At 42.1% G+C, this 27268-nt stretch overlaps 9 protein-coding genes across 11 annotated transcripts; 7 read left to right on the forward strand and 2 right to left on the reverse strand.

Moving 5' to 3' along the window:
* Nucleotides 1–7927: 7927 nt before the first annotated feature.
* RB195_024231 (uncharacterized protein) lies at nucleotides 7928–9191 on the forward strand (the record flags this gene model as incomplete). 2 transcript variants are annotated; one of them, XM_064211933.1, is made up of 3 exons in its annotated part: nucleotides 7928–8428; nucleotides 8779–8879; nucleotides 8933–9191. In XM_064211933.1, 3 exons carry the CDS (start codon nucleotides 7928–7930, stop codon nucleotides 9189–9191), a joined length of 861 nt encoding a protein of 286 aa, XP_064067813.1. The 2 variants fall into 2 exon arrangements, with proteins under 2 accessions (XP_064067813.1, XP_064067814.1); XM_064211932.1 differs by lacking the exons at nucleotides 8779–8879; nucleotides 8933–9191 and having other exon boundaries at nucleotides 7928–8515.
* A 277-nt stretch (nucleotides 9192–9468) lies between these two features.
* Nucleotides 9469–10332, forward strand: RB195_024232 (uncharacterized protein; the record flags this gene model as incomplete). 2 transcript variants are annotated; one of them, XM_064211935.1, is made up of 1 exon in its annotated part: nucleotides 9469–10332. In XM_064211935.1, one exon carries the CDS (start codon nucleotides 9469–9471, stop codon nucleotides 10330–10332), a length of 864 nt encoding a protein of 287 aa, XP_064067815.1. The 2 variants fall into 2 exon arrangements, with proteins under 2 accessions (XP_064067815.1, XP_064067816.1); XM_064211934.1 differs by having other exon boundaries at nucleotides 9520–10332.
* A 75-nt stretch (nucleotides 10333–10407) lies between these two features.
* On the forward strand, nucleotides 10408–10812 carry RB195_024233 (uncharacterized protein; the record flags this gene model as incomplete). Its single annotated transcript, XM_064211936.1, has 1 exon — nucleotides 10408–10812. The coding sequence occupies one exon, from the start codon at nucleotides 10408–10410 to the stop codon at nucleotides 10810–10812; it is 405 nt and encodes a 134-aa protein (XP_064067817.1).
* A 1134-nt stretch (nucleotides 10813–11946) lies between these two features.
* RB195_024234 (uncharacterized protein) lies at nucleotides 11947–13707 on the forward strand (the record flags this gene model as incomplete). Its single annotated transcript, XM_064211937.1, has 1 exon — nucleotides 11947–13707. The coding sequence occupies one exon, from the start codon at nucleotides 11947–11949 to the stop codon at nucleotides 13705–13707; it is 1761 nt and encodes a 586-aa protein (XP_064067818.1).
* Nucleotides 13708–14144: 437 nt separating this feature from the next.
* Nucleotides 14145–15038, forward strand: RB195_024235 (uncharacterized protein; the record flags this gene model as incomplete). The annotated part of the gene is made up of 1 exon (XM_064211938.1): nucleotides 14145–15038. One exon carries the CDS (start codon nucleotides 14145–14147, stop codon nucleotides 15036–15038), a length of 894 nt encoding a protein of 297 aa, XP_064067819.1.
* A 2005-nt stretch (nucleotides 15039–17043) lies between these two features.
* RB195_024236 (uncharacterized protein) lies at nucleotides 17044–17373 on the forward strand (the record flags this gene model as incomplete). The annotated part of the gene is made up of 1 exon (XM_064211939.1): nucleotides 17044–17373. The coding sequence occupies one exon, from the start codon at nucleotides 17044–17046 to the stop codon at nucleotides 17371–17373; it is 330 nt and encodes a 109-aa protein (XP_064067820.1).
* A 2323-nt stretch (nucleotides 17374–19696) lies between these two features.
* On the forward strand, nucleotides 19697–20155 carry RB195_024237 (uncharacterized protein; the record flags this gene model as incomplete). Its single annotated transcript, XM_064211940.1, has 1 exon — nucleotides 19697–20155. The coding sequence occupies one exon, from the start codon at nucleotides 19697–19699 to the stop codon at nucleotides 20153–20155; it is 459 nt and encodes a 152-aa protein (XP_064067821.1).
* A 913-nt stretch (nucleotides 20156–21068) lies between these two features.
* RB195_024238 (uncharacterized protein) lies at nucleotides 21069–21951 on the reverse strand (the record flags this gene model as incomplete). Its single annotated transcript, XM_064211941.1, has 4 exons — nucleotides 21069–21079; nucleotides 21131–21186; nucleotides 21612–21818; nucleotides 21878–21951. 4 exons carry the CDS (start codon nucleotides 21949–21951, stop codon nucleotides 21069–21071), a joined length of 348 nt encoding a protein of 115 aa, XP_064067822.1.
* Nucleotides 21952–26521: 4570 nt separating this feature from the next.
* Nucleotides 26522–26884, reverse strand: RB195_024239 (uncharacterized protein; the record flags this gene model as incomplete). Its single annotated transcript, XM_064211942.1, has 1 exon — nucleotides 26522–26884. The coding sequence occupies one exon, from the start codon at nucleotides 26882–26884 to the stop codon at nucleotides 26522–26524; it is 363 nt and encodes a 120-aa protein (XP_064067823.1).
* Nucleotides 26885–27268: the final 384 nt, after the last annotated feature.

Raw genomic sequence — 27268 nt, forward strand, 5'->3', positions numbered from 1 at the left:
TCCCGTTGATTGTCGATTTACTTAAGCGAGCACTAGTAACATTTCCATTTGGCTCGATCGCCCGCAAGGGTTGCCCAGTCGCTTCTGTTTTCGCGAGGGACTCGCAGAGCATCGTATGGTTCTTGGAGGACTTCGTAAAGAGGTCTGTTCATGGGTTCGGCGGTCTGCCTGCGGTGCGTTTGATATGGCGTGGTATTCAGTCACTCACAGCTCTGGTCCAGCAATTGTGGTTGAAACGCATCACGTTTCCAACCCACCTAATTTTACTTTCCTTGGTGTATGCGGCGGCATCTCTGATCTTCGATCGTTGGCCTAGGGCTAAATTTCGGCTCCCTTCTTTCACTCGCGTAAAGCGGGATACTCCTTACATCAATCTTTCAAATAAACGTTGTATTGAGCTTATCGCATATTCCTTCTGCTTGCGACAAGCCCAGGTTTCTAAAGCGTAGGTCAAAGCAAGATAAACGGTGATGTTGAACAGGTGAGCACGGATGTTCTTAGTCCTGTAATTTGTACGAGACTTCGATAACAATTATGGCCAAAAATGCGCAGATTGTGAGAATATTGTTAGGTGCAGATGATCGTTAGTAAATTTGAGAGAAAAACCAGTTTGAGAATTACTTTTGGAGGTATTTTGTAGAAGGTTTGCTCCACAAAATGTCAAGTCACTGTTCAAAAGTAAATGTATTGCAGTTAGGTTCCGAATCTTTTGAGAGCAAGACCTTTCTCTCTGGCACCCAAACATCCTATTTCCTAGGTTCCTTTGTTCCTCTATTGTTTACATAGGTGGAACACAGATAGAAAATGCGAAATGTTTTCATCCATACTCATCTATATTTTAAAAAAACAATAAAGTTTGAAAAACGCGGCCAGCAGTGTTTTCTAGAAAAAACCACCCTCTATGAAGTACCCTCTAAAGTACTTCTAAAGGTGTTCTTCTCACAAAGTTACTAACAATCTTCTAAACTTACCGTTAAGCAACGGTAGGTTAACCTAATGTTCACAGAATCAGAGCATCCCTGGCCACTGACTGTTGTTAAATCCATGTGTAAATTTTTGCAAACCATGAAATATTGATTTGTCCATTTTACGTGCAGTTCTAAGTTTTCTCCTCCACCTTTAAAAATTGAAGGTCATGAGGTCTTATTGCCGGTTCTTTCCATCACACGCTTGACTCTAGCTCGGTGCGACAAGTACCTCATCTATTTAATTCCCTTCTTTGTTTTGTCCTTTCCAAACTCATTGCTCCATGTGTGCAATGACTTCTTTAGAACAGTTACTGTCGTTCGTGGGTCATAAAAGTTCAACAGTGAGCAACCCCTGAAACATGACATCAGCCAATACAGAATAGTGAATCAAACAACTAGTGTTTGATGCATTAACTGAAGCTCTCAGTTTACTTTAATTACATGATTTTTTCAATTTTAATTTGTCAACGAATTTAGAGCCAATGGTTTTGTTTTCCAAAATGAGATCGAAAGTGTGAAGTTTATGAGGTACAGAGAGATTCAAAGCAGAATACTTTCACACGCTCAAAATTGCATCAAAATACTAGAACGGTAGAATGGGGTTTGCATGATTCTTTTTGACCTCAGTCAAAGGTTTCCATACGATGGTAGAGGAAGATAAGATGCTAGTGATCCTCGACGCCATGATTCCAGTGGAGGAATACCCAATTCCTTATCTAGTTGAGCATGGCGCACTAAAATAGAACGAGCTGAAAGGTCGCATAAGCTTACAAGAATTGTTTGAATAAATACCTAATGAAAAACACATTAAAGCCGATCACTTCTCTAAAAACAAATGGGGTGGTACTTATGGTTTAAACCTATCTCTGCTCTTCATCAACAAACTTTTACTGTTCTAAAACTGGGGCACCAATTTGCAGCTGGGTGAACATCGGAAATTATGTAGCTTCCGTTACATTACCACCTGTCCGAAACTCGAATTCAGGATTTTCGGAGTGGACTTTAAAGGCTGCCGAGTATCTTCGGGATGTTTCGAAATGAGCAAATAAATTCAGTATGAAATAAAATTAAAATTAATGAAGAAATTCGGAGAATATTTCGAATGACTTTACTTCTTCTTTACCAAATTTGAAGTCAGCCTGACGAAGACCCTTGAAGATTAGCACATGGAAGTTTTTTTTTTTGAATGATGAACTCAACACGTTGATATCCAAAGTACTCAGTCAGCAAACTGCTATCGCCCGGATTGATGCAGATGATTGGCAGTCCAAAGTGTTAGCAAAATGGCATTATCCGGCAGAGCAATCGTTGGACAGCGGAAGTCGTTTTGCTGGACCTCTGCGAGCAGATGAACCTCGTCATTGCATTCACGTTTACGAGGAATCATTCATGCAGTCAATTTACGTGACAAGGAACTCTTTAACGTCAGAAGAGCAGCGCCAGCGGAAGATAATAGCTCTTAGACTACAGTTCGTGCAGAATGGATTGTACGTGGATCTATTCTCTGCAGATGCAATGGCGAATTTCTTCCCCGACATCATAACGGGATGGTTTTCTTTGCAGTGTTCTGAAGGCAATCCGTGGGAGAGTCAGGGTTCTTAAGCTTCTGCTTGGTCCGTACTCCAATATTTATCGAGACAATATGTTTTGATAAGGGACGTCCTTTTGTCGGATATCCGAAAATCTAGAAGTGTGTGAGATTTCGCACTCGAATTCCAACTACCGTCCAGTTCTCCTAAGCTTGAAGTAAGATGACGAAGATAATCCGTTCAATATGGATTGACAAAGGGACACCTGATTTTCGGGAACACCCTTCTATAATCCCCATCTACAAGCAGTTATCCACCACGGAACCTAAGAACTACCGAGAAATATCTTTGGTGCGTGTGATGTACAAGGTCTTAGAGCGGATCATCCTGGATCAGCTTTTCAAACATCGCAAAGAAACCCGCCCGTGATGAACAAGCCTGCTTTCATCCTGGTCGAACTACGATTGTACATGTGTTAAACGTAGAGAGAGTGATCGAAGTGTGGCGGCAGGACTCGAAGCCGATGTACATATCACATCAACCTTTTAAGACCTCAAAGTCCCTTTTAGCTCTCTTTACCGAGGCCGTCTTCTCACCGCGCTCCACGCCGTTGGGATTCCAGGAGAATTCGTTCGCCTAGTTAACGGCTTAAAGAAAAGAATAATTGCTGCTGCTCGAACACCAGCCGGATTTACTTCATCGTTTGAAGTGAATACTAAAGTAAGACAAAGGAAAGGAGGTCCTTTCTTGTTCAAATTCACCGTCGATGATATAATGCGAAGAACGGTTGAGCAATGTTTGCCGATGTTGTTTTAGTGGTTTCTGCACGTCTCTTTGTCGACTTCAAATACTCTGATGAATTCAAAAAATGTAGGAATGCTAGCGTCAAGCAGAACGAAATTCCAATATGTCGTCGACCTTGTATCAAAATTATCTGCAGCATACCGACTGCGACTCCGCGCTGACAAATGCATACAGTTGTGGGTCTACTCGATACCTTCACGGTAAGAGACAACCAATTGCTTAGACAGATGTTTTACAACTGTTGGCCAACGGTGTGCCATTACGAAAAACTTTACTCAGAAGTGGATATGGTGTACCGACGCAGCAAAGAAGAAACTACTGAACTACCGGAAATAGAGCTTGATTCAGACGTTATAATAAGGCTGTTATCACATAAAGTCTTTAATATCATACATTCTTATTATATTGTTTGCATAATATAATATTCTGTACTGTAATATCTTTATAATACAGGTACACAAAGCTTGCCTATTTAGGTGAACTGCTCACTTTAGCCTGCTTGCGAGGACGAGAACCGGACTTCTAGCGTAGCTTCCTTGATGCTCCCTTTATCAGTTTCTAAGGAAGTAATTATTCACGTGATTACTAGGGTTGGTGAAAACCAAAAGTCCAAAAACGGAAAGAATACTAATGAAATACAAAAATATACTAGAAGCAATCTGTAAAATTCAAATGAAGTTCCATAAAAGCGGTTGGCTAGAGACAAGTACGTCTTTAATATAACTCAGCCAAATTACGATAAACGAGGAATCATACTCGTATTTTCTTCGAGTAGGCAGAGTAGCACAGTGGTAAGATGCACGGTCGATGTTTCAAAACTCCCCTAGGCCAAGCAAGCTTTCCATTCTTCCGAGATTCAGAAGAATATGCTGCTATGTGCTGTATGTCATGCTAGAGTAGCCACGGTAATTCTTCGCCAGAAAACGAGAAAATTTGCGTTTTTTCCGTTCTATATCATTTCATGAGGACATCAGCTGACTCATGATGATAAAATCTGTCTATCTAGCTCATTTTGAACTATAGAAAACTTTGTGAAAGCACTTATTTTCTAAGTACTAGCGGCTACAAAATAGGAGACCAGCCTCTGAGATATTTGCGCGTTGAAGATACATGGTATTTGGTGCGAAATGCGAGAGACGTGAAGCTGTAGCTAAATATTCGTAAGTCGTAAATTATCCTTCCCTACTTCTACTACTGCGCTGTTAAGGCGTATACTATGTCGCCGTTCGACGCGGCTCTCCCTCCGTTCAACGGCAATTTCCAAGTACCACCGAGGATCATTACAACATATACTTCCGCTGCGAATCTTGAGTGAACAAACTGACTGACTGCATAACTTCCAGAGAAGCTCCTTTTGTCATGCTCCTGCTGGTTATATAGCACAGACCGGATTTCCGGATTTTGAAATACAAAAAAATGTAGACCGCGAAATTAAATCTTGGAGAAAAAATTTGAGTGGTGGGACAGAGGGACATTCTTAACAATGTTGTAGAAAGCAGTGATGACGAGCCAGAACACAAAAACAAGACGTGGAACATTGTTTGATGCGATTATAACATTCTTTATTTCACGACGTGCGGATTTAGACGGAGTTGGTGATCAGGGTCACATGGTAGTACGTCGTGAATGATACTTCCCAGAGGCAACCGATTTTATCACTTTCTGCATTTCCATTGCAAATAATCCAACTAGTATTCGTGAAATGAAAAGTTGCCTGCGGGAGTATATAAGGGCGCTGACTGCGAACATTGGTAAGTCGTAAATGATGCTCTTCCATTAACGATTTTGACAAAAGTTTGTCATAGACAGTGCAAATTGCCAGCTGAGATATTTACATATGCTAACCATAATTTCTCTATATGCCAACGGAACTTTATATTCCTTATATTTTCTATGCAATTCACAGATTTCTGCTGTGATTTCGTTTTCACATGTTTTCGTAGGTACACATTGTTTCCTCACACTAGTGTCTATGCTTTCAAAAAAGTTCAGCTTCGCCACCTTCTCGCTTCGGCATAAAATGCAGAAATATAGTGGTAAAAATATGCGAGATAACATAAATACTTACTACAGCAACATACTTTACACTAGAAGTTGAGGCAAGCATCAAGTCCTTTCTAATTCGTGCATAGAATTATTGGGCTGCCTTTGCTTGTACTGTACAGTTTTTGCTTAAAAGCACAGAAACAATAGCGAACATCAGTCGACATCAAAAATTGACGTATACCAAGGCCCAATCAGAGTATATACGATTCATGTTCAATGACAAAAGTAACAGTTATTAAGATTTTGTTATATGAGTTCATTTAAAACCAAACGCAGCACCCCACACAGAAATTGAGGGTGTTGGAACAAACACGAATAAATAGGACTACAGCCTAGTTCCAGAAAATGAGCATTATCACGCTCAATCTGATGCGAGTTAGAGTTATGTAGTGGTCCTAGTACTGCCCAAGCATTTCTTTTGTTGGAAACAGAGGGTACCAATGATAATTAGCCAGCAGCCGTTGACTCGGCTGCTGTGCAACGCGCATTTCCGTTGCGACCGGTGTCACTGAGACACCTTAAATGCGAGAAGATTTCACGATCTTTAAATATTGGCGTATTTGAAGGCAGCATACCACGAATCTGAGGTGGTGCGGATTTCAAGTAGAGTATCCGTATACGGGTTCGTAGGTAGTTCCGCTCATCTCTTCCCTGCATCACTACAAACAGTCGCTTCCAGAATGCTGTTTTGTACGACGCTATCTATTGCAACGCTTCACCCCTTGCGCTGCCTCTGCCTTGCGGCTCGTCGAAAATCAATTCGGACTACTAGATAGGCAGTAGAGGACGTCACGCGTGCAAGGGTGGCGCGCTGCAATAGTAGGCATCGTACAAAACAGCATTAAGGGGCCGGTTGGTTGCAGTGAACCAGGGAGAGATGGGCGGAACAACCCCGGTCTCCATAATCTACGACCCTGTTTACGGATACTCCACCTGAAATCCGTACCACCCCAAATTCGTAGTGTGCTGCCTTTAAGGTTCGCTACTTTCCCCAGACTAAGGCCATGCGAAACACGGTCGAGAAAAGCAAAAAACAGTGAACAGCATAGCGAAAAGATTGAAAACAGTGGAACATGCTGTACACCCTTACGTAACCTGTAGTCTGAAGTCTCGATAAAACTGGTTTGTTGAGTTTTCCGACCATGAAAATGACATGTAACGAACGGCAAAGAACAAAGAGGAAGTAGGAACGAAAAAACTATTGGATAGTTCTCAATCACCTGTGTTTCAAAGAGGTGTCGTTAAATTTTCTCTACTGCATTGAAGAGGAAAAACATTTGATGTGCGGAAAGAACCGGTATTAATTGGACTTCCAGATCACTTTCGCCATATTGCTACTTACTCTCCTCATTTGGAAAGGTTGCATGAACACACGATTGTTGTTTGCTTCAAAATGTGCTGACGTAAAGGGATGGCGGCTGAATGTGCGGGCGTCAGGTATGAGAATCCGCTAAAAGCGCGACGGGTTGTAGTGTCTTTAACTACGTTGTCGTTAGCTGCGCACAATTGCCATGAAATTTCTGGATAGGTGTCGCGACATCAAATGGATACTTACCTGCCTTTTCCCGTTGTATTATTCAAAACCAATGACACAGTTGCACAGAAGGGTGACGTATTTCTCGTACACATGATCATAAATTCATTCTTAACCATATTATCATTAGCGAGAGGTTTGGCCTAGCGGATATCGCTGCTGTACTAAAGTTCTACATGATATAGGATCCTAGTTTCCTTCGATGAAGGTTTCCTTTTACACAAAAAAGAGAAAAAGCCTGTGACCAACGTGACCATAGATAATAAAAATAAAGGAGTAAAGAAAATATGTTTACTCTCGGTGGGAATGCTCAAACGAAGAGCATTTGAATAACAGGCAATCAATGAGAGTTGTACTTTCTCGCAGCTGGCGCATCTGGTGGGCAAAAACTACTCGAGCACAATCAGATTGAGAGAGCAACACTGTGCCGACAGCAGACAAAGAAGTTGGACCGTATATAAATAGTCCAACAGTGTTTATTGCTCAGAGCATCCTCGAGCATTCGCCCAAGTATCTCTTATTTTATTGCCTCCTTCCCATGTATGTGTATATATTTTTTACCTCTTTTTCTGTTCTTTATGCATTGTGCATTTGTGTTCGTGCATTTGCTCGTTTGTTACTTAACGTGCTTGATGTAACGTGCCTTATTTGATATTCGCTGTACATTATATTGTGCGTGATGAATAAAGTTTAATTACCCAAGTTTGAGGCTAAAACACGTGGCATATTCCAAACAATTGAACCGCCGTCATCTCATTTGGCGCATCGGCAACTACGAACAACCGAACCAAAAAAACAAACGCACATACTACCACGAACCATCAAGAAAAGAGGTGAGCATCACAACATTTTTGCATGCTCATAATTACCTTTGTGTTTGCATTTCTCATTATCGCCTCAGTTCGAACTTGGCTAAATATTGCTCTTGCAATCCTCCTCTTATCCTATTAAGCATCCTCTTATCCTTATATCGGTTGAACATAGTTTTCTTAACGTCATCAGTTCAAAAATAAAATTATATTTCAACCCGACCAAGCCAAGAAAAAATGGCACCACCTCTCAAAACAAGGAAGAGAGTTTTGGCTAGGCACTCCAATTCATTAACGCAACTTTCGACAAAGCATGCAGAGTTGGGCAGCGACGTCAATCTACAGGATAGGGAATCATGCAACGCAGCACTAAAGCAAGTCCAGAATGCTATAGGGGAGATTAAAACCCTTCAAGCAACCTTTGAAGGAGCTTTATACGCATTCACGGACACAGTGGACAAAATATCGGAACCCCTCACCAAGGAAGAAGAGGATAAAGTGTCCGAATATATTACTAACGCAGAGGAACTTATCGCCAGTTCTTCTGTCCTGCTTCTTAAGTTGGAAATGACCAGAGCTAGCCTAGCGTCTCATAGCCCTACATCTCCAATACATATCGGATCTCATCCTTCACCAGAGGTTTCTGCAGCCAAGATAGAACTGCCGAGGATACCAATACCGGAGTTCAACGGCAAAAGCTGGCAATGGGATAGCTTCTGGGAGCTATTCAACGCTACGGTGCATTCTCTACCGCTTTCAAATTTGCAAAAATTCAACTATCTTTTGAAAGCATTTTTTTGGCAGCATTTTTGCCAAAGAGGGTAGAGCGTTCACAACTTTTAAGCAAAACTACAAAGGAACCGGAGTTCCAAATCAAAGGGCTGTCTCCCTTTTGTTTCTATTGCGATAGCAAAGAACACTGGTCCACAAAATGCACGAAAATCGTGGCACCTAAAACACGACTGGAACACTTAAAGAAGACAAATCCTTGCATTGGGTGCGGATCAAAGTTCCATATTTACGCCGATTGCAAAAGCAAGGGCTGTATAAATTGCGGAAAAACGGATCATACGTCTACATGCTTCAAGACTGCACCAGTCAAGCCGCCTCAACAAGATTCTGTTTCAAATGCAATTCCAAAAAAGGAAGAAAGGAAGAAGCCGTCACATGCACGGCAGAACTTCACAAGGTGCGAGGAGCAAAGCACACACGTTACGGAGGGCTCAAAACCCAATCTTACAGTAATGAGAGTAGAGGATACCTCCAGCAAAACCCGACAAGGGGAGATATTCCTTTTGACAGGAACCTTGAAGGCACTGCATCCAAGGACACAAGAGGTCATCACGCTTCGGATACTCTTAATTACGGGGCAGATCGAAGCTTCATTGATACTAAACTTGCCAAGGGACTTGAACTATCCAACCAAGACACTGTTACTCTAAAACTACAAACCTTTGGAGCACAATCCACCAAGGAAATTCAGTGCACAAAACATGTCTGAGTATATGGGACTCTGAAGGAAAGCAATACAAACTTCGCGCATACACTCACGACAACCTTACGAAAGGCTCCGTTCAAGGTCAAGGAAACTTGGAGAGAGAAGACCTACGATTCATTAATCAACAACAAATAAAACTTTGCAGTCCATACGAGGCAAACACTAAACCTCCAGAAGTATTGATTGGCTGCGATCAACTCTCGAACTTTATCAATTTTCAAGCAGCACATTTCGCTCTGCCGTCCGGGCTCATCCTCGTACCCACACGTCTGGACAACGTATGTGTGATAAAATGCAGCATGGAAATCAACTTCACTCCACAGTACATTACATGGAATCTCATGACTATGAAGACTCATGGGAACGTCACTGGAACATTCAGTCTCATGATGTAGAAAAGAAGTTCTGCGGTACTAAGAAGGAAGAAAAAGCTAATATAAACAAAGTACTGGAAAACTTCAACAACTCTATTGCCAGACGAAATGCTGGTTATGTTGTTCGACTTCCCTTGGAGGAAGATCATGAATATCTTCCAAACAATAAAATATTAGCGCTCCACCGACTGCGAAGCGTGCTTCGCAAATATCAGCAAGAATCACATACTCTTGAGCAATATCATATCATCTTTCAAGATCAAATTGCTGAAAATATCCTCGAAGAAGTGGAAGAGAACAAGGACACGGTTGGGAAGATGAAGCATTATCTTCCACACCAACCCGTGTTCACCCCCCAGAAAGACACTACGAAATTAAGAGTAGTGTTTGATGCATCCGCGCATTATAAAAACTGTCCTTCACTTAATGATATTCTCCATCAAGGACCAACCATATTGCCTAAGCTGTACGGAATTCTTCTACGCTTCCGCACTGCAAAATACGTTCTTCTATCAGATGTAGAAAAGGCATTACTTCAAGTACATCTTCACGAAGACGACAGAGATTTTGCAATATGGTTATGGATAAGGGATATTACCAAACCATTGACAGATGATAACCTGGTGGCATACAGATTCACCAGAGTCACCTTTGGGATCAATGCTTCACCATTTCTTCTCAGCGCAACAATCCTCTTCCATTTGAGCAACTATGCCGAAAATGACGGATTAGCTCGAGAAATTTCGTCTATTCTGTATGTCGATAATTAATTTGTCGGAGCAGAAACAATTCTTGAGGGCATACAAAAACATAAAGAGCTAAAATCAATTTTCAACGACTTCAAGATGAACCTAAGAGCATTTGTCACAAACCACACGGACATCATGAATGCAATATCCACAAAGGATCGCTCTTCAAATCTGTGCCCTAAGGCACTTGGAATCCATTGGAATTCTATAGCCGACAACTTCTTATTATCGATTAACCTGCCTACGACAGAATTTGTCAGCAAACAAACCGTTGCACAACAAATTGCTTCCATCTATAACCCACTAGGATGGTTCATACCACTCCTGGTCAAAGCAAAACGTTTCCAACAACTTTTGCGGAAGGAGCAATATGATTCTGATGAACCACTGAATGAAGAACATAGACGACATTATAACGAAAATATCCAACTTCCACAAAAAGGTGCCACGGAATGTCACACTCGTCAACTCCGCACCGTATACACTGGTGATCTATTCTGACGCTAGTAGAATTGCTATGACAGCATGTACCTATCTCACTACCCAAAGGGAATCCAGTTTTCTTATGGCTAAGTCCAAGGTTACGGACAGTAAACGACCAACCACCGCACCGACACTGGAAATAAATGCCATAACCATTAGAGCGCGACTTACTCTCAATACCTTCCTAAACTTAAAATCCTCAATAAGCATAAACAACGTCACTTTTCTAACCGATTCGGAAATCGTCTTAGGTTGGCTGAAAGGTTCTCTGGATCATCCTAAAACAGGATCCTACGTCAAAAGTTGCATACGCGAGATACGCGACATTGTTCAGTCACTAGAGCGTATGGAAGTCAGAGTGAAATTTGGCTACATCGACACGAAATGAAACCCTGCAGACATTGGAACACGAGGAGCTTCCAATCATGAATTCGTGTCTCATGTGTGGTGAGATGTTATCCTCTTGGGAAAATTCACAATGACGGATTTACATCCACTCTCTTTTTCCTTGTTAAAGATCCGGAATTATAAAATGACGATATTCTACTGAATGCAGAAGCGAAAGTTATAAAAACACATGCAACGACTGACAAAGTCGAAGAAATTCTTGATCTAACAAGGTATAATACCAAAACCAAGTCACTAAGAATCTTAGCCTACGTGATAAAATTTCTGAGAAGCATTACAACTCGTCTAAAAGGCCAGCAGGAAAGGCTCCGAGATTCTTTACCCTACCTAGTTCAACAAGCAGAGGATCAAGAGCTCACGGCTACTGACATACTCGAAGCACATAGCATACTAGTCAGAAATCACCAGCAGGTACACCTCAATTCTTAGTACAAGAAGTAGTTGTCAAAAAACTTGAACCTGAAAGAGGAGGAAAACCACGTGTTTAGAGCATACGGACGTCTTCATAAATCCAATTTAAACATTATGGCAAAAATCCCATCCTTATCGTTCCGAATACGGAACTGTGTCGTCTTATTATTCTCGAAGCGCATGGGCCGTATCGCAACAGTACAGGACATACAATAGCAAAAGTTCGACAACACAACAGTACTGGTTTCCACGGCTCCGAGAACAAGTGAAGAAATGCATGCAGTCTTGTGTACCCTGTCAAAAATGAATAATCTGCCATATAGATATCCAGAAATGGCCGATCTTCCATCAAGGAGAGTAACAGAAACACGCCCATTTGAAAATATAGGACTCGACTACTTTGGCCTTATAACCGTCCATGATGATCATGAGGAACGTACAAACGTTTATGGATGCATACTCACATGTTGTGTAAGTCGCCTCATCCATCTGGAAATCGTATCCGACGGAACCACCGAGAAATTTCTCAACGCATTTCGTCGATTCGTAGCTCGTAGAGGAAAACCACACCTAGTTACCTGTGACAATGCACCAACCTTTATATTGGGAAGTGAAATCTTGAACGATTCTCTAACCGATACTTCAACCAATGAAGACATAGTTCGTAATATGAGCAATCAGATGATCGAATGGAAGCATAACACTCCTTATTCACCTTGGAAAGGCGGCTTCTATGAACGTCCCATAAAATCAGTCAAACAAGCCCTATTCAAGGCGATCAAAAGACGCATTTTAACAATAGATCAGCTACACACGTTCCTCGTAGAAATCGAAGGATGTCTTAACTGTAGGCCTCTCACCTACCAAGAAGACGACATTAACGGTGCTCTACTACCTCTTCGTCCAATAGATTTCATGCAACGGGAAATGGAAGTGACTCTTCCGTTTAATTTCTCAGAAGAAGAAAGGGCAGATCCCATTTTCCTACCTCCCTCGGAAGCATTACAATTCGAAACCAGACTACAAACCGAAAAAGCATTGCAATCTTCCTACGTTCTCATAGAACGTTTCTGGGAAAAGTGGAAAAATCACTATTTAACAGCTCTTCGAGAGCAACATCGCCGCACTATTGACGGTAAAAGGGGAAACGCTAATGAAGTCCGGGAAGGTGAAATAGTTCTTATAACGGACGCTCTACAAAAAAGGAATCACTGGAAATTAGCGCGCATCTCCAAACTAGTACCAAGTATCGACGGAGCAGTGAGAGAAGCAGAAGTGTACTGCAGCAAAAAGACACTTCGGCGCCCTATCAACCAGCTCATTTCACTGGAAATCCAAGGAAATGAAGAAGAGTCCCAACAGAGCACAACTTCGGAAGCTCAACAATTACAATCTCCACCTTCTAATAGTCGATGTAATCTACGCCCAAAAAAGACGAAACCTCGCTATACGGAAGAACAACGTCAGGACAACGGTAATATCTACGGGTTTACCACAAAAAGATCACCGACAACGTGGCCTACAACACTATATCTAAAGATGACCCTCACCTTGGTTGTCATCTCGTTTGTCAAGGGAAAACACCTGCCAATCGAGAAGCCAAAAACGACTCAGAATTATCCACACCTAAACTATGCCATAGAATGCAAAGAACAAGGGTTATACATTCATGCCCCACAGGCAGAAGAACATAAATTATGCGTTAACAATTACTGCATAAGGGAGAAGTCACCTCCACTACATAAACTCTTACGCTTACCACCAGAAGTACTTCACGACTTTGAAGTAAACTGGAAAATACGCATAGGAGGTAGTTACACTACCGTTGAAACGGCTTGTTCAGCACCACCTTTCTGCTCAGCAATAGACTGTACTATGTGCGCCGCCAATATTTTAAACCCCGAATGTTGGCCCCTTGCGGCAATAGCAGGATTAGGTATAATACTATACCTTCTCGTTGCCATCTGCTACACCCTTTGTTACATACCAATTACAGTTGGCCGACCATTCCGCATCATCATTGCGGAAATAGGCAAAATACTTGACTTAATGGCACTCTTTATATGGTGTTGCTGTCAGCGGATTACTCTCTGAGTCCTCCATAGAGGAAAACAGCAACATCCGAACCGCATTCTGCAACCATTAGCCATATGCAGCTTATTGCAAGGAACTGTAGCATGCCAGGAGGTCTCAACATCACCTGTGAAACTGTCGAACCACAACAGGAAAAAGCACCTGTAAAGTAGAAGTAGCCTCAGTGGTAAAGATGAACGTCAAGAATCAAGAAGGACGTGTGCATAAGTTTCCAGAGAAACAACTCCATCGTACTAAGAACGGTGGGAAGGACTGAGACTAATCTACGACCGCATACCGGTAACATATACCCGGAATGTGGTGCAAAAAATTATCGATAGTAAAAGGTGCCCAAACATGGGATCATGTGCCGGGAACAAGTGTGCTGACATTAACACGCCGAACATATTGTCTGAGTTGGCGATCGGCAACTCTTTCCCTGGAATTAAGGGAGCTGCATGGAATCATGCGGTGGTCCAGAATGCGACTGTTTCTATCTAAGTTCCGGGTGTTTGTTCTATAGGATATACGCAGTACCAACAGATGATAACGTCTACGAACTCTTCAAGTGCATACGTTGGAAGGAAGAAGTGAAATTCCGTCTTGAGATCAGTAAAGGCTCTACACTTTGCTCCTACGTACCTTTACTCCACCCGAACATTCCTAACCAAATCCAAAGTATGGATGTAACATTAAGCGTACTCGCAACTCCACTATTACCGGCCTTGGAACAAGTCTTCATTACCTCAACAAACCAAGCAGTGATATGGGATAAAAAGACATATTCACTGCTTAGCTGTCCTACACGCGAGCATGCAAAGACATTACAATGTCATTTAAGAGATGATTGTGATTGCGTAGCTGCTGAGTCTCCAGTAAGGTGCGTATGTAACGAAGACAGGGTCGGAACAACCTCCTTCGACATCACCAAAGTACTCCCAATTACACATCAACAAGTACGATTTACGCCACATCCACTGCATGTAGTCGTCGCAAGAGCAGATGAGGATATATCCGCCGAGATAATCTTGAACTTGAAAGATATCATCGACAATTCCATTACAGAAATCAGAGACGACTTCTGTATCATTGAAAACACTTACCTCAACGGATGTTATCAGTACAGTAAAGGAGCAACTGCTACCGTAACATGCAAATATACATTCAACAACATATCCGCTGAAGTTGAATGTGGGGAGGACAGCTTTACAATTCCCTGTTCTCCTTCGGGCACTTCATCTAAAATTGGATTACTATTCCAGCCCGCTCGAATCCAAATTCAATGTTCCAAAAACATTGAACTTGGATTCGAGCGGACTGGAATAGGACTCCTGATTGGATATAATGCATGAAACTTTCTTGGAAATTATATGGGTACTTCAAGATTTCTGTTAACTCGAAAAACGATGTTTTTGAACATCAAAAATGCATGAAATTTTCTGTTGTTTAAAAATGGAAATTTTTGAACAACTAAAAATACAAAAAATTTCATGCACTATATCCAATCAGACCACAACAGAACCTCTGAGTTCCAGTGGCCTGACCTCAATCACATCTTGGCCATTTATCTGCAATGGCACAAGTATCTACTCATTGCCATGATTGCAGTTGCAGGAGCTCTTCTTATGAGCTATCTATACCTTCCAAGGATATGTACAAAGGCGACAATGTTATGCATCAAAACCATCTTCAAGATCATTAGATGTGGATGGAACATACTCCAATGCATATTCTCAGTATTCCTCATGCAACTTATAAATCCATTTCGCAAAGGAAAGCAGGATAAGAGCATCGAAAAGCTTCTCTAAACGTCCTTCAGCATACAAAATACCAATTACAAAGCATTATCGAACAATACCTCATCCTTTTAGTATAATCGCATCAAATGGCACCGACGACATGTTCACGAAGAAAAGAAAGGGTGAGGGAAGAGCTGCAGACGCTCAAGAACCACCAAAAGGATCAACCGGGGCTCTCGACTTCATAACCCTAGAGGGAGTGTCACAAACGTGATCATAGATCATAAAAATAGAGAAGTAAAGAAAATATGTTTACTCTCGGTGGGAATGCTCAAACAAAGAGCATTTGAATAACAGGCAATCAATGAGAGTTGTACTCTCTCGCAGGTGGCGCATTTGGTGGGCAAAAAATACTCGAGCACAATCAGATTGGGAGAGCAACACTGTGCCGACAGCAGACAAAGAAGTTGGACCGTATATAAATAGTCCAACAGTGTTTATTGCTCAGAGCATCCTCGAGCATTCGCCCAAGCATCTCTTATTTTCTTTCCTCCTTCCCATGTGTGCGTATATATTTTTTTACCACTTTTTCTGTTCTTTATGCATTGCGCATTTGTGTTCGTGCATTTGCTCGTTTGTTATTTAACGTGCTTGATGTAACGTGCCTTATTTGATATTCGCTGTACATTATATTGTGCGTGATGAATAAAGTTTAATTACCCAAGTTTGAGGCTAAAACACGTGGCATATTCCAAACAACTGAACCACCGTCATCTTAAAGCCGCAAATTTCACAAAACAAAATCCTAGGACTATAACTGTGACATCTTCGATTCGTAAACCTGTTTTTGGGAAGATGCCATTTATCAATAGACAACAACGACGAGGAATATGGTTGGCTTGTAGAGTATCTTCATGGCTGCTCGAGAAATGTTGAGAGTCTGCAAATCACCAGGAGACGCTTTCTCTGGGAACCTGTTCTGCAGTAAGCCACACATGACGCAGGCAGCCACGATCTCACAAGGTTCAAGCTCGCGAGGCTTCGCACAGGAGCGATAAAAATGCAAGAGCTCAAAGAAAGGAGAGCAGAGTACTGAAAGGGGGAATGGAAAAGGTTATTCACTACTTCTATTTTGATTTCTTCGACAGCCACGACACTTCCACTTGCTTCCTTACCATTTGAGAGAAGATGGATGTTTAATTCCACAAGTTTTCCTTCTGAAGTAAAACATGCTATCATAGTGATAGGAAGTTATATAGCACGAGGTCTCGAGGGTAAAATCTGGCATCTTAGGAATCTTTTGTCAGTTCTCATCAACGAGGTTCCTTACTCGTTAGTTTTTACAGTGCAAAGTCTCTGAAAAACGGAAGACCAGGAAGACCGCGATGTTGTATAGGAAGAGAGGTCTACATGGCGGTGCAGCTATCACCCTACATGCCTACTGTTCATCGTCGATAAGCTCTACATATGAAAGGTCCTTAACAGGATTGAAAAAGTCCACCTAAAATATTAACCGCCACTCCCAAGGACGCAATACGAGAGCTGTAGTTGGATGACGTGGTAATGAAGTTTGACAGTTGTAGGCAACCATCTGCCCTTTGCTGATGACATCGTTCTGATGGCAACCGAAGTCAGCCAAGCGGAACAAATGTACGACCGAATTCGACGAAACATATGGAAAGACCGGTCTCTCGCGAAAGACGATGATTATGAGAGACGACCGGGTCTTGATTGCCTCATTTTTGCTCAAAGGAAGAAATATATCAGAATGTTTCAGCTATGTCTACCTAAGTCAACAAATGAGCATGAAGAACGCCTGAGTCTCGAGCTAAGTAGGAGTAAAAGAGCGGCTCGGGAAGCATATGAGAGCATCGAGGATGTTGTAGAGAAGAACATCAACAACTCGCTCTGCGCTCACATTTTAATATCACCACACTTCCTGCTTTGACCCATGTATGCTTCAGGAACCTGGGCACTTCACAAGCAGGAAGAAAATGCGGTGAGCGGTAATTGAACGCTCAATCGAAAGAGCGATGCTAGGATTATCTTGTAAATGAAAGACGGGATCAGCGATCGAAGATTAGATACGCCGACGCGTTCACCAAGGAAAGTAAAATAAGGTGGGCCGGACACGTGATGCGCTTAAACGACAACCGTTGGCCCAGAGCCGTGAGCAACTGGGTTTCACGCGATATTAAGCGCACTACAGACCGCTGCCCTGAAAGTCCTTTAAAGGCATCACCTTACGAATCTGGGGTGGTGCGGGTGGGTTATGCCTATATGGAGGTGTAGATTATGGAGAGAGGGTGATTCCGTCTTCGGCTTCAAGCGCTATTTTCTGCAATGGAGCGCGCCAGGGTTGTGTATGCGCCGAATCTTTTGGGCCGTTTTTTTACGGCAATTAGGACGAAATGGACGGAATCACCCTCTTCTCCATAATCTACGACCCCGTATAGGAACTCTCCACCTGAAATCCGTACCACCCCAGATTCGTGGGGCGATGTCTTTAAGAGAGCATTTGATCTTTTTTGTGTCCCTCGCAAAAGAAGAAAAAACTGGGTGATTCTCACACTTTCTTCAATCTAACTGGTCTAACATATATTACAACGTTCCTCGTTATTCCCCATTGCTTTATGACTGACTCATGCTGACTATGTACATGTTTGACACAAACTTTCACATTCTTTAAGATTTTTCTTACCATGCGAAGAAAAAAAAAACAAAAAACAGGGAACGTAGACAAGTTATTATTTTTGAGAGTAAAGGATAAAGGATAAAGTTTCTGGCGTTAATCAATCCACTTGGGATGCGCCCCCACGTTCACTTCAATTCAGAATCCTTTGAGGTTTACGAACGTGTATCTGGCCTATACAATGACTTGCAGTGGCTAGCCGATGTGTCAAGTCAGTGCTTTCATCTTCCCAGACAAGTCTGGTATCGACTGCGGAGGGATGAAAGGGTTGGTGAGCACTAGGGAGGATTCGAACCTCCGATCGATCGTGCAGGAAGTGGAACCTCTAACCGCTACACCACACCCGCTCCATTTTTGAGAGTAGGTCATGTCATTTACTCGAGTTCATTCAGGTCATTTCATTTAACGCACAGGTCAACTTCTTAAAAATGGCTTACCAAGTTTTTCTTTAACAGTCTTTCGATCGTTACAGCATGCAACGTTTTGGCTTTTTGCATTTAACAGAACGGTGACTAGGGCAGGTAGAAGGCTTAATGCAAATTATTGGGAGAAGCAAACGGCTTCAGTACGAGGGTCTACTTTTTCATTTTATCAAAGAATTAACTTCCTTGAAGAAGTAAGGAGGAGCGGATGTAGTGCAGTCGGTAAGAGATCCCGCTGTATACACCATAGATTGAGTCCGCTCTAGTGTTTATAAATCCTTTCATCCCTCCGCGGTGATAAATTGGTACGGGTACTTGTCTGGGAGGATAAAAACACTGACTTGACCCAGCGGCTAGCCCCCGCAAGTGATTGTATAGGCCAATTACTCGTTCGTAAACCTCAAACGATTCTGAGTTGAAATAAACGTGGTGGCGCATCCCAAGCGGATTGATTAACGCCAGACACTTTATTCTTCATTCTTTAAGTTCTGAGGGCGGGAATATATCTGACTTCCTTTGAATCAAACCAAAATTTTTTCACAGAATCGGCAACCATTGATCATAGTTAGCGAGGTGCTGGTTCCCTATTTATAGATGAGATAAGGTTGCAAGCACGCCGTCGGAGGAAATTTTATTGGGGTGTTCGGAAAGTATCTGCCGAAAATTTCGCAGTAGCGCAGATTTTTTGAGATGTTCTGGAAGTTCCCGTTCTAAATACATTATTTAAGGACACTACCGCTTGTATACATGTAACATATCTGGCTTCATCTTCCTTGTCTATTTCATCTTATAATGGCCGAACATTCCACCCATATTCGACACGTACTCTTTTACGAGTTCGAATCTGGCCACCCTGCTGCTGAAGCCATCGAAACTTAAGTCACGTATTCGGCACTGAAGCCTCTTCTGGGCGGTCTGTGCGCGCCAAATTCCAGCGCTTCAAAGCCGGAAACAAGAAACTCGAAGATGAGCTTCGCTCTGGTTGACCGACTGCAATATCGTCCGACGAACTGAAGAATCTGGCGGAGCAGCATCCATATGAAGGTGTGCGGTATTTTGCTGCTAGTCTTGGCTGTTCGCTGTCCACCATTGTAACTGGAGATGAAAAATGGGTTCTCAACCACACCCACAAACGTGCGTGGGGCGCTGGCGATGAAATGTCGGATCCTTTCGTGAAAGGTGAAATCCATGAGAAGAAGGTCATGCTGAGCGTCTGGTGGGGAGTTCACGGAATCTACCGTTTCGAACTGCTGCCGGACAACACGACAGTTACTGCCGAGGTCTACTCCGCTCAACTGCAAAGACTGGCCGACAAGATCCGCAAGGAGCACCCGAAGCTCGACAACGTTCGCCTGCTGCACGATAACCCTCACATCGCGAAGAAGACTTCAATCCCAGAAATTCTGGAACTCGGATGGGAAGTTTTACCACACCCGTCGTACAGCCGGGGCCTGGCCCTGAGCGACTACCACCTCTTCCGATCGTTTCAGCATCACCTGGAAGAGGAGCGTTACGATGATCGTGACCACCTCGAAAATGACCTTCGGGCTTTCTTCGCCTCCAAGTCGCCGGAGTTCTATGCCAAAGGAATCCGTTATCTTGTGAGATGCTGGTAGAAGGTTGTCAACGTTGATGGAGATTATTTCGTCGAATAATAAAATGTTGTTAAAAAGTTTTTTTTTGAAATTTTGGAATTTTGGAACAATTTTTGGCGCATGGACATTGTTAAAACGACGGCATGTCTGCAGATATTATCTTCGCTCACAGCCGTTTTTTTTTAATTTCTCGAACAATGACTATTGAAAAGGGAAAATACCACAGGATAGCACTTTATCGAGCTGTTTATGAAAATTTGCTCCGCATTAAAAATTACTTTAAAAAAACGACAAAAAAAATTTTCATATGTAGTCACCCATAGTTGTATCCCTAGCACTTGCCCCCAAAGTAAAAACAAGAACAAAAAAATACTGATACGCCAATATTTTCGATGGATGACATAGAAAATAGATGAACTGATCGAATTTCAAAGCCTTAAGTAGGACTATGAAGAAAATAACCTTTGTAAAGCACAAGTTTTGTAGAATTTCGCAGTGATAGTAGCAAAATTAATTTTCTGTAATTTTAAATCACTTTATCTCCTTTGAATTCCTTTAATTTTAACTGTGACTCTATTCTAATTGCTATTAGTTGATTACATGTGGCAAAGAAGTGACCCATCTTTGTCGAAAATCTTTTTGCATCATTTCTGGCTTCTGGAGTGTAACTGTATGATGATATATATTCAGGGGATGACCTCTTTCTAAGATTAGGAAGTGAATTAGCCGTAATTTTGCATAATTTACCACTCATGCTCGTCTTACCCCTGTATCTCGGTGGGGTTATCATAGACGCGAAAATATGCCCGGCTACAGGTAGGCAAAGTGTGCGTAATGTAAGAACACATTGACACGAACAGAGCAAATGGAAAAATTCACTAGTTAACCCAGTTTACTTCCAAATTACAAAGATAACCTTCGGCATGTGCGCTTATCAAGTCTGGTCTACACATTATTTATCGTATTCTGTTTGTGAAATATTACAGAACAACTCACATTTTGCTTCAAGTCCTGGCACAAACTTCAGTTTCTCTGTCACCGACTGAAACCGCCTGAAATAAGCTTATAAGTAAAGTAACCAAACTCACCATTTCTTTTTAGTGTCTTAACAATCTATAAAAAAAATTCTCGTCGGCAAAAATACCCACCGTTCGCTGGGAGTTCACTCTTACAACACCTTTTGACTTTCCAAAACAATGACACCTCAAGCGAGGAAAGTGGTATTGTATGGCATAGCATTGACCCAAAGTATCTTAACAGTAGCCTCAGCAACTTTCTTTCCATGCAAACAATCCTCTCTAAACAGTGTTGCTTCCGTGCAGTCGATCTTCTCCATCATTCCTCATCAGACTGTGCAACTTAAATCTCGGATCCTCACGTGAGAGAGCGAATTGGCAGAGTTGCAGCTTGACTTTTTGGAAATTTCCGGTCAAGGAAATAAATGAGAGACAGTCCTTAGCGCATCTCTGCTGCATACTCCTCTTGTGGCTGTCGTCGTTTTTCTGCATGCCACCCAGATAACAAAAAGCGTTGACGACCTCCTCGGGTTGAAAACCACGATTGCCGTTGAGGACCTCTAGGAGATCCACATCTGTTTGCATTCATCGAGGCGAGGTTATAGTGAATCATCCGCAGCTGGGTTCGAGAACACCAAAGCTGATAACTCGTTGAGGCTTCGCCTTGCCTGGATGAATATGACTACTCCTCGAGATTGACCAAGGATACTTATAGTACTAAAATAACATCAACGGGACAGTACCCAACTCTCCTTCCATGATGTCACCACCAGCATAGTTGGACAGAAAAGGCCCCAACATCCTCTTGTCCTACTTCTGTCTAAACGTCAGGCTGCGAAATGCGCACTGCTCGTGTTCGAATCGTAGCAGTTGTTCTTCTATTCAATTCGTTCTGCTTGATTCTGTCATCAGTTAGGCAAACAAAGTTCCTTTAATCCCACTGACGCGAAGCGCATTAAAATACGGACTCGATGAGGAGAGTCGAAAACGGCTCTGAATTCCAGAAATGCTAATTGCGTTGGCTTCGAGTGCTGCTCCCACATTTTGATCACTCTGCTGACAACGAGCACCTGGTCAATCGTAGAACAAGGAGGGAAGCTGGCTTGTCCATTACGAGTTGTTTTTTATCGTTATGCTTAAAAAGACGGCCCAAAATTATTCCAAATGTTGCATATTACACGCAAAAATAATATTTCTTGATAGTTCTTAAGTTTCGCGATGCTAGTTGCGTAGTAATCTTATGATAATGTGTCTCCAAGAGTCACCTTTTCTTTCGTCAAACTTTGTGACCTTCGTTATCTCACGAATCCTAAAGAAGGGATTAGATGTTGTATTTCCGCCCTAACTTCTTCGTTCCCGTCAAACTCTCAATCCTTTAGACTGGTAAGGCAAGCTCAAGCAAGAAAGATTCCGCTGTTAACGTTGAGAACAAGTAAACACCAGTTGACCGTGCCTCTATGCAGTCTTTGTAAAAGAAAGGCTTTTCATATATTAGTCTTTTTCTTCCTACGCACTTCCGAAATCCTTCGCTTCAGACGTTCATTGGTTCTTGCGAGCAGACTTCGGCTGATAACGCAACTTCTTTCTCAGAATGAATTTGCATATTGGAAGAGTCAACATCATTAAACTTCTTCGTGCTCCATATTCCCGTTGACACGCGTCAGTGCGATTCATTCCTGCACTTTTAATCTTTCAGACTTGACATGTCGATCTCCGAGTCAGGTAAAAGTACTTGTTTTCTCTTCTGTCTCTGTATCGTTAAAAGGAGAACTGGGTGTCGATCGGCAACAGATGCGACGTCCCGTACAGCTCTAGATTTCCGGACGTCAGACAAACAGATGTCCAGAAATCTAGATCTGTACGGGACGTCGCATCTGTTGCCGATCAGCGCCCGATTTGTTCCTTATCAAAATATAGCCGAGCTAAATTCTACAACGTGTCATTTTCTGTTGGCGCTGTTTCTGGTGCTGGTTAGACCTTGCTACTTAAGCTAATGGTGCCGATAATATCTCGTTACCGTTGTCATCAGCTTGCTTTGAGGGGCAAAACTGCCCACACGAATCGACCTTTTCGACAATGACCGCCTCCAGTCTTGGTGGCCAAACCCAAGGCCACTGTGCTAGATGACGGCATCTTTTTCCAATGTTTGTGAAATCTGGATCGTGTAATGATGCGGTATAATTTATACACTGGCCAACTGCACTCCAAACACCTTAGTAGATTGTTATTCTACAAATCAACACTGTTTACTAAGTTGTTAATTACCAGGCTGAACATATAGTGTTAGCTGAGTTGAGACTGGTAATTAATAACTTGAAGAACTTCGGACATTCTCTAGTGCCCGCATAGCTCGGCACCAGTGATCATTAAAAATTTTTAAAGAGTACTTCAAAGTTCCGCTGCACAATTAAAAGTTCTTTCCAAACTTTGTTTTTTTAGCTCTCTTTATTGATCAGAGGATTGGCGTAGAACCCTTATCTTTATCAGTATAATAATGGCGTCCACGTCATTTCATGTCAGTAAATCATTCTGCGTTAATTGTTGAAAAAGAAGAAAAACACTCCGGAATACATCTTCAAACTGTAACAGTATCGAAAGTGGACAAAATATATGTGTCAAATCAAGTTTTAATATTCTTTAAATGTAGTGCCAACACTTTTGGCAGGACGATTACCAAGTCTTTGATCAATGCTTATATTTTAATTGCCTAAGTTTGAGATCGAATCGTGCCAGCTTGATCTACTCGTGTTGCAAAAAGACAACGTCCTCTCTCCTCACAATCTACCTCTGGTATTGAGACGCAAACGGTAAAATCTTCTCAATCAACAGAACAAGACTACTGTGGAATGCCCGCATCAGACCTCATCAGCTCTAATCTCTAGTGCTGAACGGAACAAAAACTTCGTTATAGGCAAAATGCTGGCAGTACTTGCTGAAAAAGTTGAAACTGATTTTGCCGAACAGTTGGAAGCTGACAAACAGTCGCGTAGCATAGTAATTAGTAGTCTACCTAACTTTGGGAGTTCTTCGTCCTCCTCAGAGAGGCTGGACGACCCTGAGGACAACGTCAAGGAAATTTGGCTTGCGCTGAATGTAAGCCGTCGCCCAGTTGACCTATATCGCATGCGGAACCTAATCCCTCTCGTCCGCGCCTCGCAAAAATCGTCGCCCCGTCTCAAGTTTTACTGGCGTCGCGCCTTTGCTAATGTGCGTCTACTTCAAAGTGCTGGTTTTCCCAATGTTTATATACACAGAAGTATGATACCTCATGAAAGGAGGCGCGAGTATGTATGTATGTATGTATGTATGTATGTATGTATGTATGTATGTATGTATGTATGTATGTATGTATGTATGTATGTATGTACGTATGTATGTATGTATGTATGTATGTATGTATGTATGTATGTATGTATGTATGTATGTATGTATGTATGTATGTATGTATGTATGTATGTATGTATGTATGTATGTATGTATGTATGTATGTATGTATGTATGTATGTATGTATGTATGTATGTATGTATGTATGTATGTATGTATGTATGTATGTATGTATGTATGTATGTATGTATGTATGTATGTATGTATGTATGTATGTATGTATGTATGTATGTATGTATGTATGTATGTATGTATGTATGTATGTATGTATGTATGTATGTATGTATGTATGTATGTATGTATGTATGTATGTATGTATGTATGTATGTATGTATGTATGTATGTATGTATGTATGTATGTATGTATGTATGTATGTATGTATGTATGTATGTATGTATGTATGTATGTATGTATGTATGTATGTATGTATGTATGTATGTATGTATGTATGTATGTATGTATGTATGTATGTATGTATGTATGTATGTATGTATGTATGTATGTATGTATGTGTGTATGTATGTATGTATGTATGTATGTATGTATGTATGTATGTATGTATGTATGTATGTATGTATGTATTCGGATATATTCGCGCCGTTGAGCGTGAATTGGACATCAGAAACCCTTCAGCTCCTCACTAACATCGTTTTGTCTAGGTTCAGCTAAGGATCGATCCTTCTACACGTTTCATCAAATTCGGGCAGCATCTGTTCCGCCGGATTGATGCTTGATGTTATAAGAACGATGTCGTCAGTGAAACGAAGATGGTGTACATGCCGGCCGTGAACTTTCACTCCCATGTTATCTCATTCCAATGCTCTCATCGCGTTCTTGAGAGGACTGAATATTTTGATTGAGATTGTGTCACTCTCAGGAACCCCTCTCTTTACGTCAATTATGACGTCAATGTGGAACGGGAGATTTTGGTCGTGAAGTTGCTTTACAACTCACGCAATTTCTTCATGTTTTTTTTTCATTTCATCATGCAATCATTCTTGGCGACTTTAATCTGCATGTAGACTGGGTCAACTCAATAGCTTTTAACTCGGCTTCATCGCTTTATTTGGATTTCTTCTCTAATGCTGGGTTAGTTCAAAATGTGAATCTGCCTACCCACTCCGATAGAATTCTTGCCATTATCCTTGCACCTAGCATCTATACTCTTGACGTCAATCTTCTTCCGCCGCTAGCCTCATCCGATCACGCTATTATCCAATTTAAATCACCGTAGCTATGTCAGCACCAGGAACTCCTATGCCCAACCTCTTTGATGCTGACTACTCTTCTTTGAACAATTATTTTTCCGGTGTTGATTGGTTTGCTCTATTTGATCAATACTCCTCATGTTCTGACATCTATTTCAAATTCTGCGAAAAGGATTAGGAGGGTCTGGCCAATTTTGTTCCTTTTCGATTTCCGCGCTCTTTTTCTTTGAAACTACCACGTCAACTATAAACTTTGTATTCTCAGAGGCAATGTCTTTTTGAAGAGTTAGACGACCCCCTACGTAGTTCACTACACAAGAAAGTATGTCCTGACATTGACTTCCACATGAGGAAATACCTAGCTTAACGAGAACGCCGCTTATCGCACAGAGAATCTATGAAGCTTCCCTAATTATACTTAAGGCAGAAAATGAAGGCGAATGCAAGACTTCCGAGTCTTGTGGATCAGACAGGAGTTACGTATGTTACAGACGGAAATAAACCCCAGGTTCTGGATATGCATTTTGCCAATGTCTTTTCTTCAAACTGTTGCAACACCCTTCCAGAAATTGTTGGCATAGCTCCTGTCCAAGAGCAATGCAGTAACATGTTTTTAGATCCTGCTGATATCTATTAAGGTGTTCGGAAAGTATCTGCAAAATTTCAGAACAACACAACTTTTTAACAACATTTTATTATTCGACGATTCTTTTGGCATAGAACTCCGGCGACTTGGAGGCGAAGAAAGCCCGAAGGTCATTTTCGAGGTGGTCACGATCATCGTAGCGCTTCTCTTCCAGGTGATGCTGAAGCGATCGGAAGAGGTGGTAGTCGCTCGGGGCCAGGCCCCGGCTGTACGACGGGTGTGGTAAAACTTCCCATCCGAGTTCCAGAATTTTCTGGGATTGAAGTCTTCTTCGCGATGTGAGGGTTATCGTGCAGCAGGCGAACGTTGTCGAGCTTCGGGTGCTCCTTGCGGATCTTGTCGGCCAGTCTTTGCAGTTGAGCGGAGTAGACCTCGGCAGTAACTGTCGTGTTGTCCGGCAGCAGTTCGAAACGGTAGATTCCGTGAACTCCCCACCAGACGCTCAACATGACCTTCTTCTCATGGATTTCACCTTTCACGAAAGGATCCGGCATTTCATCGCCAGCGCACCACGCACGTTTGTGGGTGTGGTTGACGTAGGGGACTCATTTTTCATCTCCAGTTACAATGGTGGACAGCGAACAGCCGAGACTGGCCCGCACATTTTCATATGGATGCTGCTCCGCCAGATTTTTCAGTTCGTCGAACGATATGACGATATTGCGGTCGGTCGACCAGAGCGAAGCTCATCTTCGAGTTTCTTGTTTCCGGCTTTGAAGCGCTGGAACCAGCCGCGCACAGACAGCGCAGAAGGGGCTTCAGTGCCGAATACTTGACTTAAGTTTCGATGGGCTTCAGCAGCGGGGTGGCCAGATTCGAACTCGTAAAAGAGTACGTGTCGAATATGGGTGGAATGTTCGGCCATTATAGGATGAAAT

The sequence above is a fragment of the Necator americanus genome, chromosome X, assembly GCF_031761385.1.
Source record: "Necator americanus strain Aroian chromosome X, whole genome shotgun sequence".
In the NCBI taxonomy this organism is placed as follows: domain Eukaryota; kingdom Metazoa; phylum Nematoda; class Chromadorea; order Rhabditida; family Ancylostomatidae; genus Necator; species Necator americanus.